This window comes from Columba livia, chromosome 11 (assembly GCF_036013475.1).
Source record: "Columba livia isolate bColLiv1 breed racing homer chromosome 11, bColLiv1.pat.W.v2, whole genome shotgun sequence".
Classification (NCBI taxonomy): domain Eukaryota; kingdom Metazoa; phylum Chordata; class Aves; order Columbiformes; family Columbidae; genus Columba; species Columba livia.
The window spans coordinates 11,691,549-11,712,025 of NC_088612.1; the positions used below are offsets into that span (position 1 = coordinate 11,691,549).

Below are 20,477 nucleotides of genomic sequence, written 5' to 3' on the forward strand. Positions count from 1 at the left end.
AATAATTGCTGTACTCTGAAAGGATTTATCTCAGCTGTGTGTTTCACAGTGTTGAAGTTAACTCTGAAGACATTAACTTAGAATGACCTTGCTTTTTTTGTGACTCACCCCAAAAGTTATTTTCCTGTAGGTTTGTTCTGAGTGATTAAGGCAGGTTTACTTGCATGTAAATGCTGTTCTACATATATATATATATATATTACCTTAACTGATGAAAGCTCCCACACTTTCCCTTATTTATGCATATTATGTGACATAGATTTAAAGTTAAATGTCATAGCCCTTATTTACAAGTTAATATATGAATATAACCCAATTTAAAACCATCTTGTCATTTTCACCGCTGCCTATCTCTTCCTTCAGTGTGGCTGCTACTTGTGTAACATGGAGCAAATGGAGTTGAGGAGGTCACAACCCTCTTAGGTGCTTTAGTAAATCCCTATTTGTGATAGTCACAGGTTTCCACCTGCTTCTCAGCTGTCTTGGTCAGCACCATGGTAAAATTCCCATCTACATCCAGGTAATGTCCACAATGAAAATTATATTTAATATTTTACTGAGTGAAAGAAAGATGAGGGCCATACATCAGAAGCCAGTTCCCCACCTCTCCCTGATTTTCCAGCTAGCCACAGAAACATGTTAAGACAGTCTGGGAGGTGTTTCAGCAGGCACCGGGCTCCCCGGGTAGCCAGAGAACATCGTGCTCTTGCTGCACATCCTCCGGCCGGCCTGTCGCAGCACGTCCCACACATGGGGTGTTGGGGAGAACTGATGGAACCAGCTTTGTGTCCACCCCAAAATTCCCTCGCTCCCTTCTCACTACTTGAAGGATATAAAGGGAACACAGAGCAAAGCATGGGAGCTATTCTTCAGTCTCTGAAGCTGTTAAAAATATTTCTAATAAAGGTACATAGAAGCCTGTGTGAGCTTCAGGGGACACCTCCTTGTTTCTCATGCTAATTTTATATTGTTCCTGAATCAAAGCCAGATTTTTCTCTTTGTTAAAATAAAGTTTAAATTCCATTCCTATTCATTCATTGAGTCCATTACTGAACAAGGTAGGTAGAGATGATTTCTTAGTAATTGTTAAGATGCTGGTGTATTAGTAAAAGGTTAAGAAATGCAAGTTAGCTGAAAACGATACAGGTTTTTACTCCAAGTATACGAACTAAGTATATGTTTTTGTCACATTATTGCAGAATACATATATATCTTTAATTTTCAGAAGAGCAAACTGCAGAAAGTGGAGTCCCTGAACCTGTACTATACTATGAACATAATCATTTTTACAAAGAAAAAAATAATTATATCACAAATAAATGCATAAACTCATCCTGCCTAGGGGTGGCTTCCAAGATGCCAGACATTTAGTAAACCAGCAAACAGATCCAGACCGTGCAAAACTGGGATGGTGCTGTCTTTTCCTGTCTGTTATTTTGTCCCCTATAAGAGTGTTCAAAACTCTCTGAAATAAAGGATTACTGTCTAGGGGTTCAGAAAGCCACATTCGCACAGAACAGTTCATTCTGCCAGGTAACCCCAGCAGGCGCACCAGCTATTCCATAAAATGTAATGTCCCTAATCTTAAAAAGTAATTCTACATTCTGAAACCAAAAGTTTTTTTGTTTTTAGTAGTGTTCATAGTGTTTCTGTGGCCCAGAGTTTAGATCAATTATTTAATTGCCTGCATCTCATTTATGATACTGTAAGCAAGTGAGTCCCAGTTTGCTTTAGTGTTTAACAAATTCTATTAATCCTTTTTGCCACTAAATCACTGTGTGAGTGTGAGCAAGCCACTCAGCTCTTCCTCTCCTTCCCCTTATTCAAATTTACCCAGCAGATCACTTGCAATATGTCTGCAAGGGAGTGAAGATTAGCTCATGAATATGTACAGAAAATTCTGGAAGCCCTGCTGAACTGAGGTCACAGCGTGAACTCTGAGCGCGGAGACGAGATTTGAGTATTATTGCAAGTTTTATGGATGAAAATAGTATGGAATGGTCCCCACGATTTTCTAGCCAGAAAAGCTAGAAATAAATTAATACGGTCCCCAGCAGAAATCTCTGTCAGGCTGATCTCAGTGTAGTATTGACTTGCCAGGTCTGAGACAGGTCCTTCAGGCTCAGTCTTCTGGGCTTTTTTTTAGTTGCAAAATGTGCTGGGCCAAGAACTAGAGAAATAGAAAAAGATTACTTTAAACTTCACCATGTTTAAAATTGTAATAAGTACTTATTTCTACATAAAAAATGTATTTAACTTCACCATCTGTGTTTCACTTGCTTCACATATTCAGGTTAATCTCTAAAGTTGTGAGGGGAAAAAAAATAAATGGAAATTCAGATTCTTAACTAATCACCAGATATCAGGAACTAGGCCTTTTCAGAAAAACACAAATATGCAGCAAGGCAGGAGGAACAGTCAGTAATTTGGGCATCCCGCTTTTAGGATAATTTGTGTCAAAAATATTTTGCATTGTTTTAGAGGTATTGAGGAACTATTTCCTCAACTGATGTTGGGATCACCTACAGGGTTTCCACATCTCTGTACTTCAGGCATCTCAACTAAGGCAGCCAAAAACTGGGTCAGGGCCATGTGCCAAAATTTTAGTGGTGAGCCTCCAAAATTAAAGACACTTGGGGAATGCATGTTGGGGAATAATATGAAAATGCTGGAGGAAAACAAAACAAAACAAAACAAAAAAACAAAAACGAGGAGAGTATTTAATTTGTACCAAATATTGATATTTCAAAATTTGGTATTGTCAATGTAGAATAAACCAGGCTGTTTGTTTTAAACCCCTGTGAAAGCCAAACCAGTTGCCTCTGAGCATCAGACACTATCTGAACCCATAGGTTTCTACCTTGCCACAAGGCAATCTGCACGGCTGGCTGCTTCGCATCCTCAGGCATGGAAAGTTTTTGGATGCCGACTTTCGAGGAGTCTCCCCACTGGGTTGTATGGAACCTGGAATACGAGACTGTGGGTTGGCAAGAACCTGTGCGTCTGGGAGCTGCCGAGCAGCCCCGGAGGCTTCCCAAATTTGGGCTTGCCCTCATCCCGTTTGATAGGATGGAGAAAACCGGGAAGCACGTCTCAGCTCGAAACCTCAGAATCTGGGAGCTGGGTCCCCTGGAACTTTTACCCCGTTGTTCCTGGGCAGCTGTTACAAAGATCTGTGAAGCATCTGGGGCTCAGAAATGTGAGAGCCTCAGTGGAGGCACCCGGTGACTCTGCAGGTGGTCCCCAGCCTCCTTGCTGCTTGCCAAGCTGCCACATGTGCTGCTCGGCACCATTTTTGGATGGTGTGTCAGAGAACTGGAGCCCTGAGGAGCTCTTGTTTTTATTCATGTGTTTTTTGGGGTCTGGGCTCGCCTTTGATATGGAGGAGGCAACGGTAGAGACTGGGGAGTGTGACAGTGTGTCCAGTGATGGAAAGTGAGAAACTGGAAATGTACCTGGATGCCACTGAGTCAGCCAAACCCAAAGCATCTCTACAAAACACCTAGATCTGAGCAAACTGCCATCCTCTGACAAAAATATTCCGTCTGAGAATTTCTGACCAGGTCTGGCAGTAAACATCTCCAGAGTGTCATTTGTGCCTGATACAGGGCAAAAATTATTCGGGTACCTGGTGCTCAGGGTGGAAAGATGAGGGAATGGAATAGTAAATTAAAGGAGCTGAAACAAAAAACTGCTGATAGTCTGAGCACGACTGACCAAGCTGTGTTCAGCTGTCTGTGTGGAAACACCTTCCCACAGAGAAAACATCTGTGGTGAGGGTGGCATCCATCCATCCCACCCTGCCCGCAGACCCTCCGTCCCTTCCCCTCACTGAGGGGGTTTTGTTGCTTGTGTTTATTTTTGCTGACTTCCCCCTCGATGGGATCTTTCCAGGGCACTGCTCTTTATCTCGCTTCTGGGCTTTTACAGCCCTGTGAGCCCACGGCCCGGAGGAGCACGAACCCGCACCGCGGGTCTCCCCGCCAGGGGCCCGCCGCTTCGGCGGGTGTGGGCAGGCCCAGGGGCCGCGGCTGGGGCGGGTGGAGAGCCGCGGGTCCCCCGGCACGGGTTGGGGACGCTCCTTCCCGCCGCGCGGCCCTGAGGGACCTTCCCGCCCTGCGCTCGGAGAGGGCTCGCGGCGGGAAGGCCACTGAGGGGACTCCGCAAGGCAGCGGGGCCGCAGCAGGGAGAGCCCCGTTCCGCCCGGGGAGCCGGGGCCTCCGCCCGGAGCGCGGGGGCTGCCGCCGGCGGGGACAGTGTGTGTGGGGGGAGCGGAGTTCCCGGCGGGCCGGCCGCCTCCCCGCCCTCCCTCGGCGGCGTGAGTGAGCGTGTTTGGGAGGGAAGGAGGGGGTGGAAGCCGGGCCGGGGCGGCCAGCAGGCAATTTGCATGAGAGACAGACTGGGAATGAACTGGAGTGGGCGCCTCTCCGCGCACACAGAGCGGGGCAGGAGGGGGAGGAGGGAGCTGCCGCCGCTGGGGAGAGGCGGCGAACTCCGCGCAAAGTTTGGTGCCGCGGGCCCGAGGCGCTGAGACACCGGCGGGGAGAACGAGCGGAGCGGCGCCGGGCCAGGCCGAGCCACCGCCGCCCGGGGCCGGGCTTTGTGCTGCCCGCGGCGCGGCGGGGCCTGCGCGGAGCGGAGCGTGGGGCGAGCGCGGAGCCAGCGGCGGGGCGCTGCCGGCCCTTCGCCGGGAGAGCCAGCATGTCCTCCATCCTGCCTTTCACTCCTCCCATCGTCAAGCGGCTCCTGGGCTGGAAGAAAGGGGAGCAGAACGGGCAGGAGGAGAAATGGTGCGAGAAGGCGGTGAAGAGCCTGGTGAAGAAGCTGAAGAAGACGGGCCAGCTAGACGAGCTGGAGAAGGCGATCACCACGCAGAACATCAACACCAAGTGCATCACCATCCCCAGGTAGGGGGGAGGGGGCACGCAAAACAGGGGGTGCCCCCGCCCGGGGACCCCTGCGGGAGGGGCACGGGGCCGCTCGGGGGCCCCTCGGTGGCAGGTTTGTCCCCGGGGACTCGGCACATGCTCCGGCACAGCCGGGCAGAGGGGGTTGTTTTTGCTTTGCAGCCTCACTGCACTTCGGTGCGGTGTTAAGTCCTCTCCTGCATGCTCTATCTTGGCTATATATAGTTTAAAAAAAAAACAAAACAACACACCAAACTGGCTACAGAATTGGGATACTGTCTACTAACAAAAGAGGAATAAAGTAAGAGGGGAATGTAGGGGAGAAAACATGTCTTCAACCGAGATTAAAAAAAGAAAAGTTGGAATCGTTCTGGATTACGGTTATACTTATTGTGGATATTTATTTTCAAAAGTTTCAGCGTGTTCTCTAGTGCCGTTCCATTAAGATTTTATTGTGATTAATGTATCGGGAAAAATGGTTTTGTTTGAGTTGCTTGGTTTCTTCCATATTAGCTGGACAGAATTAGTCTGAAGAGGTGATTTAGAGCCCTGCTGTGCGTGTGTTTTCAAATTACTTCTTATATCAAGAGTGCAAATGGCACAGCTGAAGGGGGTTGTTTGGAGGGGAAAGAAAAGCATGTGAGGGTGAATACAACTTCTTTTTAATTTCTTTTTTAATTCACATAGATTTTATTTTTAGCCTCAATTCCAAGATCAGTCCATTAGACCATTAAATCATAAAGGATATATATAAAAGTATCCTGTCTAAGAATAATTTTCCAAGTAACTTTCAAATAGCTGGCCAGAAGCGCTTTTTTATTGCTGAAGATTTGTTGATTTCTGAGAGCTCAGCCAGATGACTGCTGATTCTGTTACTGATTGTTGGTTGAGAGTACTTTTTTTTTCTTTAAACAAAGGCCAAAGTTCATCCCAAATATTTGAATGCTGCATAATTGCATGCTTCTGCATGAGAAGATATCTCTGTGTGTGTGTATTCATGCTTCTCTCTCGCGCAAACAAATGTATGCTTTCTCAGTTGTCAGAATGATTTAATGTGCAGTAGCTAACACAAAGCAGCATCTGTTGCATGAAAAAGTGAAGCAAGTAGCTTAGAAATGTGAATATTTGGAACTCTTAAAGTTTTCTTCCAACAACTATAGTGGGGTTTTCTTCAAGGAAAAATAAAGTCTCCGTATCCTTTTGGTGGTGAATGACTGTGGCTGAGAATTTGGCCAGCGATTCAGATAGACATCTCAGCCTTTGTTAGAGTTACTGCCTTGGTGGAGATGAAGCAGAAATCAAAACCTGTAGAGCCACCACCTGATGCAAATGCCTTAAAACCTATATTTTTAAATTCTTGGTAAGCAGTGTGCTTTCCACATAGATAATACCCCATTGAAACCACTTTCCTGAAATCCTTAGCATTTCAAAAGAAGAAAATTACTTGAGCAGCCCTGCTGATGTGACCTGGGAATTGTGTCCAGCTGATGCTGACCTGTTAGGGAGCAGAGCCCGAAGCCTCTTGGTACTTCTTTTACCAGTAACAAGGTGGTTTAGATAAAGGAGGAAGGTTTTGATATTTTATAATTCAAAAGCTGTGTGCTTTAATTTAGAAAAATAATTGTAAAGGTTGAAAACAAGTTACAACACAAGCAGATGTCACAAGTCATAAATATTATTGTCTCCAGAGATTGTCCTGGCTGTTCCTGCTGTGCAGAAGTGAATGGTTGTTCCTCCTGGACCTTGCTCTGCTAAAGGAAATCTAAACAGAAATTAAAACATTTCATGGTCAGTTATGTCACGGAGCCTGTACCCTGCAGATCTTAAGCCTTGGTATGGAGGAAGCATCAGCATATTTTGATGGTAGCTCCTTATGGCTCAGCAATAGTTTTTAAACACAACACTTCATCTGTACTTTTTTTGTTGTTCAGTATGTGTACTGCAGGGATCGGATGAGCCTGGGTAGGTTAGTCTGTGTTGGACCCTCTGGAGCAGCATAGGAAGAGGTTGATACCTGTTTATCAGACTGGGGGATGGCATGGAAATGTGCAACAGCTTGTCTAGAAGTCCATGGCAGAGCTGGAACTATTTTCAGGCCTTGTGACTTTAGGAGCTCAGTCTTCTCCTCTGGACTGTGCTGTTTGTCCTGATTTATCTGTGAAGCTGATTATGGTATAAATCAAAATTAGTGTTGGAAAGGCAGTTTTTATATGGTTTTTGTTAATTTTGTGTTGTTTTTTTGTTTGTTTGTTTTTAATATTTCTACATATGTCCTTTTACTATATAGTGAAATAAGTATGTTGAGGGGGAAAAAAGGGGAAAAACTGTCATTAAGGATTAGATCATCTTGTGCATTGTCTGTAAGGCATCAGTAGACTGAATTGCAGTGGAATTATGCCAGTGATGACTCTGGCCCAGCAGGAGTAGGGCAAGTCCAAAATTAGCTATTGTATCCATGAGGCGAAGCAAATTTCAGATGTAAAAGTGCTTGAGCTTTGCAAGAGCGTTGGTCATGGGAATTATGACTACCTAGCAAATTCCTGTAGTGATCAGGTGGGATTCCTTTAAAAAAGAAGAAGAAAAAAAAATTGTTGCAGTGCTAAGGAATTAGTATACCGATTTGTTCCTGCTGTCATTTTTATCTATGTGATACTGGAAATACACATGCTACATTTTATCTCCCCATGCATTATAAAACAATGAATAGTTTATTTGCATGTGTATTTGTTCAACATGTGTTACTTTTCCAAGTGCGCCATTTGTAAGGTGATGTGACAGACACCTCAGGGCCAAGGTTTTCTGTTGGAAGGACTTGTAGCAGCAGCAGCAGAAGGCAAGAGAGACCTTCAGGGATTCCAGGGTAATGCTCTGCTGGCAGGATCTTTCTGTCTTGTGGGGGTTTTTTTCTTTTTTTTTTCCTGTACCAAAAAGAAATTTCCACTTGAAAAACCTCCCAGTCTCAGACCATCCAATTGTTTCTTGGGTGCTTGACAGATTGACATCTTTAGAACTTCCTCATCTTCCTCACTGCTGCCAAAGCCCATCCTTCTCCAGGAGGTAGCTGCCTTTAAACCTCTGTGCTAAACTGGTGGGCTCTGGTGTCAAGACCTGACCTAGTGAGTTGTAGCAAGCTGTCTGCATGTCAGTAAGACAATTTTTCATACTGTATTGGGTGATAAAGTTGAAAACCCACATTCTTTTGTTCATTTAAATACATCTATTGTATTGACTTTGAAAACCCAGCTTTTGGGATGGTCATTTTAATCACTTTTTGTCCAAGTTTGAGGCCAGTGTGCCGTTAGCCCGCGCCCCAGCACAGCCAGGTGTTGGAGTTCGCAGCCTCTCTGCTTTGTTCCGTGACCAAGCTGAGGTCTACTCCAGCTGCTATCAGATCTTGTATTTTTGATGGCTCTATTTGCTTCGGAGACCAAAGATTACAGTAAGCATGGAATCTAATGAAGCAAAGTCTACAACTGACATTACTACATACCTGCAGAACGCTGTGGACTTCAGCCCTGGGAGAAGAGCAGTGAATTTCTAATACTATTTCTGATCTAAAGAGAGGCCATACTCTGCACCTGATAAACCATCAGCGTTTTGCCTGGGAAATAAAGTGTGTTAGGCTGAACCAGGATGAGTGTTTAACTCTTAACCTACATTGAAGTCTGGAGAAGCCAGGAACCTGTGATGAGCTCTTACTAATTTCTAAAAGCTGTATAGTATATATAGTCTTGATGATATGGGGTGAGGTAGTAAATGCTTTGTTTATAGATTTTCAGTGGTGCCACACATATTAAGACATAAGTCTCATGGCATTTTGTAATGTATTTTGTAATATATTTTCATATGCATATTTTTCTTTTGAACCTATTACTGTATTTGGGTTTTTTTTTGTATCACCAGTGGTTTTAGGGGAGCCAGGATTCTTGTATGTAAGGAACACCTTCTTTTAAGTGGTATTGTTTTTAATTTAGAAAATAATTCTGAAGAGAAGTGGGTGTTATTGCTTGTGGAACTCATCTGATAAGACTAGAATGTACCAACTGAAATGGAAACGTGGCACATCTGCTTTTCAAAAGAAGCTGAACAAGGTGTTCCTTGAATGATTTACGTTTTGGTGGGGAGGACCAAGGATAATACCTAAGTGATCTTAGGAACATCTTGGGTGTGAGCATACCGTCTGTTGTGTTGGTAGCTGACTGCACAGTATTTACAAGAATTGAGCGTGTTCTTAGGATTGCCTCAATAGCAGGAAAAATGAAAACTGTAAATCTAGTTAGTGGCAGAGTCTGCGAGACTGTGGAGTGTGTTCTTTTGAGACTGGTGCCCATTTGGCATCAGTAATAAGCAAAGGGCTGGTCACAGTTTTGTGTGTCCACGTGCAAATTTGTATAATTTTTTTAATGCAAATTTTAAACTACCTTGTTTTCAATTTGGCCTGTCCCTGTATGTGAGAAGCTTTAATATTGCATAGATTTGTTTAAGAGCATTTGCACTTCAGATCAGGTTGGTGATGATCAGATGGAGATGATTCTAGTACAGTCCCTGTGTGCAAACACAGCCTTGCTGCCACAGTTACTTGGTGCCGGTAATTTTACTGCCCCAGACCCCTGTGTGCCAGCTTGGGCACCACCCCAGCTTTATGGGCAGGTTTTTACAGCCCTGTCCTAACCTTTGTGCTGCTCATGGAGCCCACGTGAGCAGGTTTCATGGTGGCACTGAGAGTGGCAGGGTAGGCTCTGCTTTACAGGTCTGTTTGTGACCAGTGTTCATGTGAGTTTGCAGATCAGGTCTAAAAGTGAAAATACGGTCAGTGTGCACAGGATTACAGTCAGGTGTGCTTTCTGCCTGCAGTCCTGCTTGTCCATCAGTACCTTTTGCATCTTCCTCCTCATCAAACCCACTCTCTGGGCACAGAGGTTTCTGCTCCCCACCCTTGCATTGGAGTTACAGCCTGGATATCAGAGAGGGTAGGTGACTTCTAGTCCACACTAAGCCATTTTAAAAAAACAGAACGCTATTGTTAAGCTAAAGCACATCAGACCCAGCCCTTGGTAAGATGTCTTCTCACATTTGTAATTTTTCTGTCAGCAGCCAGTACAATCCAAAACCTTTTGCCAATATATGTTTGTTTGTTTGTTTGTTTGTTTTCCCTGAGATGTCCCAGCTGACATTTTGCATTAAAACTGGTGGTAAAACTCCCCTTGATTTGAAAGACAACATAGCAATGTTTGTATAGAACATTGATGGGCTAAGGGGAAAAAATTTGGTTTACCATTTGTTGAGATGTTTTCAAATGTTCATATCTCTGCCTCTTCTCCCCTTTCTCAAGAGACTAGAATATTTAAAATAGCCTCTGAAAAGGACTCATAAGATTCTCATTATATTGTGTAGTAAGTGTTGAATCTTTGTGAAATAAAATGTTTAAAATGGTTGCTTAACTTTCATAGTATTAGGAAAAGACCCTGAACATTGCAGTCATTTAAATATAATGAGAAATAAATGCAAAAAATTGATGAAATTGAGAAATACACACTGTATGGGATTATCACATCAGGGATCCAATTAAAATGAGTTCTTCTAATAAATATTGGTTTAATAATGTAAACTTGTGATCGCTATATTATTGCAACAAAAATAAATTAACAAGATTTAATGGACTGAACAGCCATTAATTTTCACTTGTTAATTTATTAGGAGCTTCTAATGCTGTTAGATGCACAATAATGCCATTATCCTGCATGAACTACTTTATAAAATAAATAGGGCCAAACAGTGCTTGAATTAAATTGAAATCAGATTTTATTCCCAAATTATTTTTCTTTTTTTTTTCTTTTATTATTATTATTATTATTATTATTATTATTATTATTATTATTATTATTATTATTATTATTTCCTAGCTTTCCTCTATTGAGTGCAATTAAATTTTCAGGGATGTGATGCAGCACTCTCTTCCAGTAAGGCTTATGAATAGTCCTAATTAACTTTTGTCCTTCTGTGCCTTGATGTGCTGTGTAAAAAGCTTTTTCCAGTCCACAGCTACTTGTGTTGATTGGCAGTGAAGAGAGCAAGGGGAATAAAGGCAGGGCAGAGGTTCTTGTCCAGACACTCCAGTTCTGGGAGACTGACTCCACCAAGCTCAGCAAATGTTTGCTAATTACACTTTGGTACATGCGACTTCAGTCCAAACATAAAGAGAAGACAGTTGGTAATAATCAAACTTTTGTACTTGTCACTGGTAGCACAACTTTCTGTGCAACTGAAGAGACAATAATATGTCAGTTGTTGGGGTTAGTACTGCTTTTCAAAGATGTTTTGAAGCCTTTCAGACCTGATCCTCATTTGCCATCACTGTCAGAATGATGGGACTTGCCCTTAGGCGAGCAGGAAAATTTGATTGCTGCTGGTACTGTCGCTCTGTAGAAACAGTGTAAAAAGCCTGAGCTTTTTCTTTCTGTATTAAAGGCTTGATCATTCAGAAGCATAGGGAACAAATGTGAGCAGGAATAAACTACTTGTGCATAGTAATAGGAACCCTATTAACAAAAAAATAAAGGAACAAAAAAGAGTAACCTTGATCTTCAGAAGAGCCCAGCCGGGTAAGAAATAATAACGCCTTATCTTTTAGAAGGTCACCCAGGAATCGCATGAGCTCCTGAACAGGAAATCTTCATTGTCAACTAAGAAGCCCATTAAACCTGAGCTGCTGTGGCTACACTGTTTTGAGTATCCAAATGAGCTCATTTAGTGGCAAGGTAGGTTTCTCTGTCCCACGGGGCTGTGTGCGGTGCAGACTTCAGGCTGTTCCAAATGAGCAGGCCAGGAAATCCATGGGATTGCGTGTCCCGCTGGTTGCTCCAAGTGTTGAACCATCATTCCTTTCTCCGCAGCAGCGAACCTCCATGCAAACAGGCTTGACTCAGAGTGAACAGCAATTGCTGGTACTGGCCTTGCTTACAACAGGAGCACGTTTCTGAAGTAGCAGATGTCAGTGAGTGGGAGCAGCGCTCAGGAAAGGACACTGGGAAGTACAGGGAGAAAATGTTCCATGTGAGCTTGGTTCTTCAGCCTGCTTGCATTCAGAATTGTACTATTCCACGAGGAGTCAATTTCATTGCATTTTTGGGGTATTAGGATCCACTGTTGATGTGGAAGATGTGATGAAATTATAAATTTCATTGGTGAGCCTCATGAAAGAACATGCTTAAAAATCCAGCAAAACCTACCTGTTGGAGATGTAACCTGTGTAAGTCTAGGAAAGGTGGATAGGTGATCTTCATAAATTTTGTTTGACACTAGAAATACCTTTATAACCCACTTGCTCTTCAGCACTGAGGTTGTGAGGGCAAGAAGTTGCACGTTTTGGGTAGTTGTTTGTCCAACCTTGTCCTCGGGCACCTGCACACTCAGTCCAGATGGGCTGTGCCTGGCCCTGTGAGTGGGAGCATCTGCTTTTCGATCTCTGGAGGAATAGACATCAGTTTATGAAAAGTGAGGTCTGTGAATCCTGGAGAGAAGATGGCAGGGGACAAGGTGTCTGCCTGTCTGTGTGGGGCCCTGGTGTCCTCCAGGCTTCAGAGTCCTCGGGAAAGAACGTCTCAGAGTCAGGGTATTAGGTGGGCCATACTTAGCTCACTTCATAATTTGTAATTATCTAATCTGAAATTTTCATTAAAATTCTGCTTACAGATTTTATCAGGGGAAAGGTTAGAGATCATCTTTGAATTGGTGATGATCATTAACCATAACATGATCTTTTTAAAAAAGGAAGTCAAACCAGAAATTCCCTCCTTTGTGGTGAGGTGGCAGCCAGTAGTGGTTGAATGATGGATGCCGATACTTGACTTTCCTTTTTCACAGTAAAAGAGGAAAAACTGTGTCCTTCCTGTTCTAGTTGCTTGAGCATGAAAAGAGAAATTCAGTTAAAGTTCACAAAAACATTGGACTTAGTAGAAGACATCTGTGGAACATGAGAATGCCTCTTTGTTTTTATGCTTAATGTGAAACTGTTGTTTCTTTATCTACTTAGCAGCTAGAGGACACTTTTTTCCCCAAATTTCCTTTCTCTCCATAACTGGATTTTAAGCATTGCTGTGTGGGAACACAAAGACCCAACTACAAGCACCTTTAATTTTGTTGTACTCGGAAAGACCAGATGTGGTTTTTTCACAGGGATACAAAGTCTGTGGTTTCCATACACGTGGAACTGTACAGAAAGGTCCTTTTCTTCTTACTGTTTGTTGAACAAATTGTTGTTCCCCCTGAGTCAGATGCATAGCCAATTTGTAGCACACGTGTAACAGTATCCAAAAAAATTATATCAGTGTTTAAAAAGCACTCTGCCTAAAAGAAATGCCAACAAGCAGCTGGAGTCTGAGTCGTTTCCCACTCTTTTGCATTTGTGTTATTACATGGATTTCAGTAAATTTACTTCTGATTTATATCCAAGTGAAAGGAGAGTCAGGCCGGCACAAGAAAGCAGTGAACTGAAAATGGAGGATAGAGGTGTCTGTAGGTTGAATATTACCCATTTTTCTCTTTTAAATTCAGGGGTTTGGGGCTTCTGTGGGTTTTTCTTTGCAAAACTTGGAGCCTGTGAGACCTGAGGGCTCTAGTCCCACCAAGGCTGGACTTGTCAACCCTGGGCTGGAAATGTGGCAGGAAGCCAGGCAGGATTTAGCTGCAAGTTTGTTGAAAATGATACTTCTCTGCAAAGCATTTCATTTTCGGAGGAGTTCTCACTCCTGTTTCATTGAGGGTTTTCTGATGGGCACTAGTGTGGCTTGGCAGAGCCCTCCACGTTTTGTAGCTGAGATACCACCGGCAGTGAGTTGGCATTGGCAGCAGCTCCTCGTCTTCTGCGTGCACAGAAGACGGCATTTGGCTGTTCTCACTGTGTTTCTTTTTTCCTTTTCATCTCTTAAAAATATATATATATATATTTTTTTTTTTTTAATTTTATTTTTTTTTTTTAACCATCTTGCATACCAGTGGTGAAGCCCTTATAATGTGCTTCTCCCTTCCCACATCCCCAGCCCTACAAACATGGGCAGGAGTTGGGTTTCCTCTTGCATGGCCTGGATAAAGCCCCCCCGCAATTATTGGCCTTGAGCTCTGATGAGCGCAAGGTCTGCTAATAACATTTGTCCTTTCATTTATCCTCCCATAGTCAGCAGCTGGTTGGAGGAAATGGCTGGAATAGTTATTGATGTTGATCTGAAATCTTCAAGTGAAACTCCAGTGAACTCTGGAGACCCCAGATTAATTATTTTGTAAGAATTTCACAGGCAAAACTTGCATCTGATTTGGCTATTCTTTCTCCATATCTGCTCCTTGAGCCTAAATTTACCTGACTTACTGAACATAAGCTTCACCATAAGTCAATCTTATTGGCCTGTTTAAAGTTATTGTTTTCTGTTCAAAATTTTGTGGATTTTTTGTTTATGTTGTTTTTTGTTTTGTTTTTGTTTTTGTTTTGAGTTTTTGCAGATTAGGGTTACCCTGTTTCCTCGAAAACAAGACCTACCCCAAAAAGAAACCCTAGCATGGTTTTTCAGGATTTTTGAGGATGCTTGAAATATAAGCCCTACTCCAAAAATAAGCCCTAGTTACAGCTTGTTAACAAAGTCAATTTAAATAGTGTCCAGGCAGCTGTATGTGTAAAAAAAGTAATAAATTTTGGAGCAAAAATTAATTTAAGACCCTGTCTTATTTTTGGGGAAACAGGATATTAAAATGGTGGAAAGTAGAAACCAGCTGGTTTGAAACTACTGTATTAGAAACAAACTTTACAAAATAACTGAATGTATTTGTTTTTTTTTTTTAAAGTAGATAATCACTGTCTGATTATCAAAGGTAATACTCCTCTGTAGCTGATTTCTGCCACCAATAAAGGTCTCCTGGCAGCCTGCAAATTGTTTTGAGCCTTGTTCTGAATTAGATGCTGCAAGTAACTTGTGTGTAGGTTGACGGTTGATCACTGAAGCTTTTCCCCAAATCTGGTTTTGCTTGTTTGGTAGAACTATAGGCTGAAAGTTCATGTGTAGAATTAGAGTTGCATATTTGTTTTTCCCAGTCATAACTGAATTAAGCTGTGGATTGCTGCATAATGAGTGTACACTGTGGTTAGGGAAGGCTGAAAACATCAGGTTTTGTTCCATACCACTATGTAACGTTGAGCAAAATGTTTAACCTACTTGTCCCCTCCTCTGAACTACCTGGCACATGCAGTACTTGCCCCACGAGGATGCCAGAGCGTTTTATAACATTCATGGACAGCTCTAAAAATCCTGAGAGGTCGACTCTGCAAAGCCCAATACCTTGGTACTTGGAAAAGCTTTCTGTTGCTCTTCAGCATCTCATTTGTACCAAGAAAGCAGTTTTAATTTTTTTTGAAACTTTCTTTGAAAATATGTAGTTGCTACGTCAGTGAGAATATTAGAATTCCGCAGATGTTTTGTGGTAAACCTTAGCTGGGTTTGCATCACATTTATCTGTTCATCTCTGTGCTGGTGCCTCCTGTGCACAGGGAATATTTTGACTGGTTGATACACATCATTCTGCAGTGGTCTGGGACTGAGCTCCAGTTTGGATTCTGTCAGCACAAGTCCAGGGGAAACACTACACATGTAGGCTCATGTTTGCATTTAAGTAATATTGTATAACCATGTATTAATTTAATGCGATACAAAATGTTAAATGAAATAAATGTGAGTCTGTCAAGCGATTGTGGACTTTTACAACCATGACTCACAGCAACGCAAGGTGGAAAAACTAAACAATTCTCTGCCTATAGCTGTGTCTTTTACTGAACATTTTGGCAGCCACTGAGGGTGCTGGGCAGTCACTTCTATTTGCTTTAAAACGCCTTTGCAGCTGAAGACTTCTGGTGTATTGTTCCAAAAGAGATGACTGAAAACTAATAGCTGGCCATCTGGCTGGAAACAACATTATTAATTAAGCTTTTTCTTTTAAATCATTTACAAGTTTGAAGTAAATGCTCTTTTCAAAGGTATTGAAGCAAGTTGAATTTGAATTCTTGCTGTGGGCAACAGTCAGGATTGAGAAGTAACACTTGAGATCATGGTTACTTAGATTTCCTAAGAGCAAAATAACAGCTGGATTAGTCCTTGTGTGTTTTAAATCGTTACTTTCTTTGAATAACAACAATGAAGCTCCAATGCGGTCAGCTACACCCATTTAAAATAGTATTTACTATATTACGATACAATATTAATTGCATTCCTTTAAGGATCTTTTCATGATGGCTGTTTCACAACCTGTTGAAGGACCTGTGCTCTACTGACAGGGCAGCATTTGTGACCTCTCAGTTTATATTTCATACCAATAAGTTATAACATACTCATGATGTAGCATTGATAACTATGTTCGTAAAACTAATATTTAATTAAAACCAGGAAGAGGCCTCTAGCGTATTGGAATTACAGTCTGATGTAAGGGTTTGGGTTGAAGGGACCTTCCCAGCTCCCCCAGTGCCACCCCTGCCATGAGCAGGGACATCTTCTCCAGCTCAGGTTGCTCAGAGCCCCGTCCAACTCAACTTGCAATAATGGGGCATTCACAGCTTCTCTGGGCAACCTCCACACAAAGCAAGTGTGGAAGTGCTGAGGATACACCACCTCCTTGGATACTGCAGAGATGGGATTTTATTATCCTTGCATGTTTTCCAGATCTAGGATGAGTACAGCTCCTTACTGTTCTGGTTTTTTCAGTGCCTTAAGAGTACCTTGTAATTCTTACTGGGATGTGTGAGGGCCCGAAGAACAAGCTTTAATTCAAACCTATCTTTAATATTCTGGTTCCTGATGATCGCACTTGCAGGTGTGTTTTAGGATATCGGAATAACTGTGTAGCCATTTAGGTATTAATACATGGAATGGTGAACGGTCCTGAAGGGGGAACCCTTCGATATTGTTCTTGGCAGAAAGAATAGTTTCATGTAAACATCTCCTTGGTTTCCTCCCTTTGCTTCTCCATGTTTTGCTGAGTGCCTGTGCTGTAAACCATTGGTGTGCTGGGCACAAATGAACCCATAAAAGCAAGTGGAGGCCTTGGAAATAATGGCTTGAAATTGAGTTTTGTAAGTCAGTGCTTTGCATGCCAGGCTCTGCTGGTTTGAAAGCCCTGTTGAGATAGCTGCTCTAAACAGGAATAAAAATAGACATTTGAGTGTTCTGATTTTAGAAAAAAAAAAAAAGGAATTTATTGGATTATGATTGGCTGATGACTTTAAAGCTGGAGACAGTTTTGTATTACAGAGCTTCTCACTCTGCTTATTCTCTCAGTTCCTGTTCTCTCCCTTTTTTTTTTTTCCTCTCTCTTTTCTTGCTTTCTATTTTTAGGATGGCATTTCAGAGCCTCTGCTGTACTGGCAGGGCAGCAATTCCAGAAGAAAAAGAAACAGGAAAGGTGGGAGGTAGAGCTAATGAGCACTAATAGTCTGTTATTAATTTGGCTTTTGAGTGCTTGCGTTCAAAGTTTATATATTTCCAGTTTATCTGATAGTCGATGAAAGATCGGCTTGTACTTGAAACCGTTGATTGTGCGCTTCAGTGGAAGAAAGAACAAGTAGGAAGGTTAGGACTGGAGACAGGCCATTGGAAGTTTTAGGACAATTCTTTATGTATTTATGTTTGGGGGGTTTTTTTGTTTGTTTGGTGGGGTTTTTTTTGATGTTTTTTGGTTTGGTTTGGGTTTGTGGTGGGTTTTTTTTTTGTTTTGTCATTGTTTTGTTTTGTTTTTTTAACGTATGTATATAAATAAAAAAGAATGTGGCCAGTAGAACTGTGAACCTACATCTCTGTGAGAGAGTAACTGGGAAGTGTAAATGACTTTGTCACACTTTTGCTTTAGAATCACATCTTGATTTTACAAACTGTATCATGTTTCCTCCTTGATTTTGGTTTACAGTCACTGCTACTTGGAGCTCTGAAGGATATTTTTCTAGGTTCATGTGAGGGTTGAGTGTTGTCAAAAGCCAGCTGAAAGTTGGTGCAGTGTAACTACATATGGAGTGTATTGCTGTAAATTAAGTCACTGAGGAATTATTTTTAGAAGACAAGGCTTATTTCAAAACACAGGCCATAACTTTTCTAACAGTGATTCAGTAACTTATTCCTATTGGTTAAAAATTGCACCTTGTGTTAAGTTGGATCCAATTCTAGCTTGCGGGATTTTTTTTTTCTTTTAGTTTTAGGGTTTTTCTTTTAGTTTTTATTTTTTTACAGTAAGTGAGGTTGTTATTCAAAAGTATGCAGGAGACAAATGTGTGTTTTGGTTCACAAAAGCTGATGTGCGTAGTTTGTTTTGTAGCTATCACAGGAGCCGTGGGCAGTCCTTTGGGAATGCAGGGCGCAGGCTCCCGGGATAACCTTTCTCCGCTTTTGTGTTCTGCTGTTATCTCTTGGCACAAAAGACTGGAGGAGGAGTAAGCAAGTCAAGTGCTTAAATTTTGCGTATGGTTATACCTGCTGCAGTGGTTTTCGGGGACTGAACAAGCGCTGGCTAAAGACACAATGTATGTTGTGGAGCTGTCAGCATGGATGAAACTGCTCACGCGATCTTTTCTTTCGGGTTAATGGTTAACGGTTGGACTCGATGACTCAAAAGATCTTTTCCAACCAAAATGATTCTATGAAATTTGAAATAAGTTTTCCCCAGGCCGAAGGAGTTGCGAGCTACTGTGAATGCATGCAGTTAGCTGGCAGATGCATCTGTAGATCTGTCGTCCTAGCAAGCGGTGTTATGTTGGTGGAAGTTGTGACAGCAATAACCCTGCTTTTATTTGCCAGTAATTTTTTTTGTCTTGTACTTTAACCCCGAGTATTTTCTTAATAAGCCAATAAATGGAAGTTGGACTCCGTGATTCGTAGGGGTCCCTTCCAACTTGAGATACTCTGTGATCCTTTGTCTCATTAACGTTGTTTGGAAGCCAAGTTCATTTTAACAGAAATGACAACTCTGAATTATCTCATTTCCATGTGCTTTTATGCTGTCATAGCTCTGCATATTCAGATAATGATACATCAGTAACATAATTTGATTTATGGTTTCCACTTCTACAAGCACAGTTCTTGTTACCTACAAACCACTGCAGGAACTCACTGGGTGAACCACTGGACTTTGAAGAATGTGACTATGATGAAGTGTTTTGTTTTCTCACATCCTTCGCCTGTCACTGGTAGTTTCTTGTCACTGTTGCTACCAGGGACTGTTCAATACAAGCTTATAATTTTCCTAGTGGAGAGTAATGTCATGATTGCCTGGTGAACAAGCATCTAAGCACATGCAAAGCCATTTGGTAACTGTCCTTACAAGGTGCCTCTGCAGTGGCTGACACTGAAGATGCAGAATGTCTTTTGCCTTTTGGTGTCCTCTTCAAAGAAAAGACTAAACGATGTCTCATCACGTAAGGTGCGTAGCCTGTTAGTGGTCACATCCCCTGAGGAAGAGCTTGAGCTCTTGGGGTATCCTTAGCCTGGCACTTTCCATGAGGGCTCAAATATTTTGCATGCTGGAGGAGGGTGTTAGAACCAAGCGAAATGTGGGTGCAAAAATGGGCTTTGCTGGACTCTGCAGGGACCTGGTGTTCGTGTGGAATGTGAGTGAACATGTGGCCCTTGTGCAACAAGGTGATGAGCAGCCTTTGAAATATTCCTCCATCTTCCTAAACAAGCCTGGCTCTCTGCAATTTGAGCATTTGTTAGCGCACAGATAAGCTAATTGTATATTACCTGGCAATTGCCTGATCTTCCCATGTGCACTGATCTGCTACCCAGATACCTTGGATAATGCAGATGTGAAGCGTTATAACTTTATGGGACTCCTTCATCATATACTAGCTAGCTCACCACTGTGCGTTTTGTCAGAGACGAGAATATTTTGGAACATAGACGTGTAACTGTCATCAACAGGAATTGTGCCTGGGGTGCATGGGATGAAAATACTCTTCTTTAAATCTTCTCCCTTTAAGTTACATCAAAAGAATCTTTTATAATTTTAACATATTGTTACCATCAGGTGGTGGTGTTCATATGCATCTCAAATCAATGTAGCATTACATTCCTTATGCTTTTGCCTTAGTTGAAGCCCTTCAAGAGGTTATTTTAGCTAAAACCTCTCACTCTGGCATTTGGTCTCTTCCTCTGCAGTGCTCTAGCAATACTTAAAGTGGTAGATCAGCACCTAATAAAAGTGGGATTATCTTTAAGTTGAAAATAAGTAGAAAGAGCCTACTGTGAAAATTACAGGGTTTGCTTGTCATTACTGATTCATCTTGTAATACTTGTAGTAACTGGCAGTGCAATAATCATCAAGGTGAGGGTCTTCAGAGGACTTTGTCACTAACTGTGTTTTACTACTTGCAAACTATTTAGACTTTGGCTGTTCAAACTGTTCAGATCATCTCTCCCCAGTCATGCAAATACCACAAGCTGTTTGACTTGTTCATTTATTGTGTTGGAAAGGCGGAGGGGGAAGAACAGCTTTGACTTGCACCCTGGAGGGACACTATGCAAAACCAGTCTAAGGTTTCTGGGGCGGGAGCTG

At 42.2% G+C, this 20,477-nt stretch overlaps 1 protein-coding gene across 1 annotated transcript in view; it reads left to right on the forward strand.

The window, feature by feature from the left end:
- The first annotated feature begins 4,044 nt into the window (after nt 1–4,044).
- Nucleotides 4,045–20,477, forward strand: part of SMAD3 (SMAD family member 3) — a 74,921-nt gene continuing 58,488 nt past the window's right edge. The window contains exon 1 of the mRNA XM_005511194.4: nt 4,045–4,907. Within this exon, the coding sequence (XP_005511251.2) occupies nt 4,702–4,907 (206 nt within the window). The 5' untranslated portion in view covers nt 4,045–4,701. The remainder of the gene's footprint in view (nt 4,908–20,477) is intronic.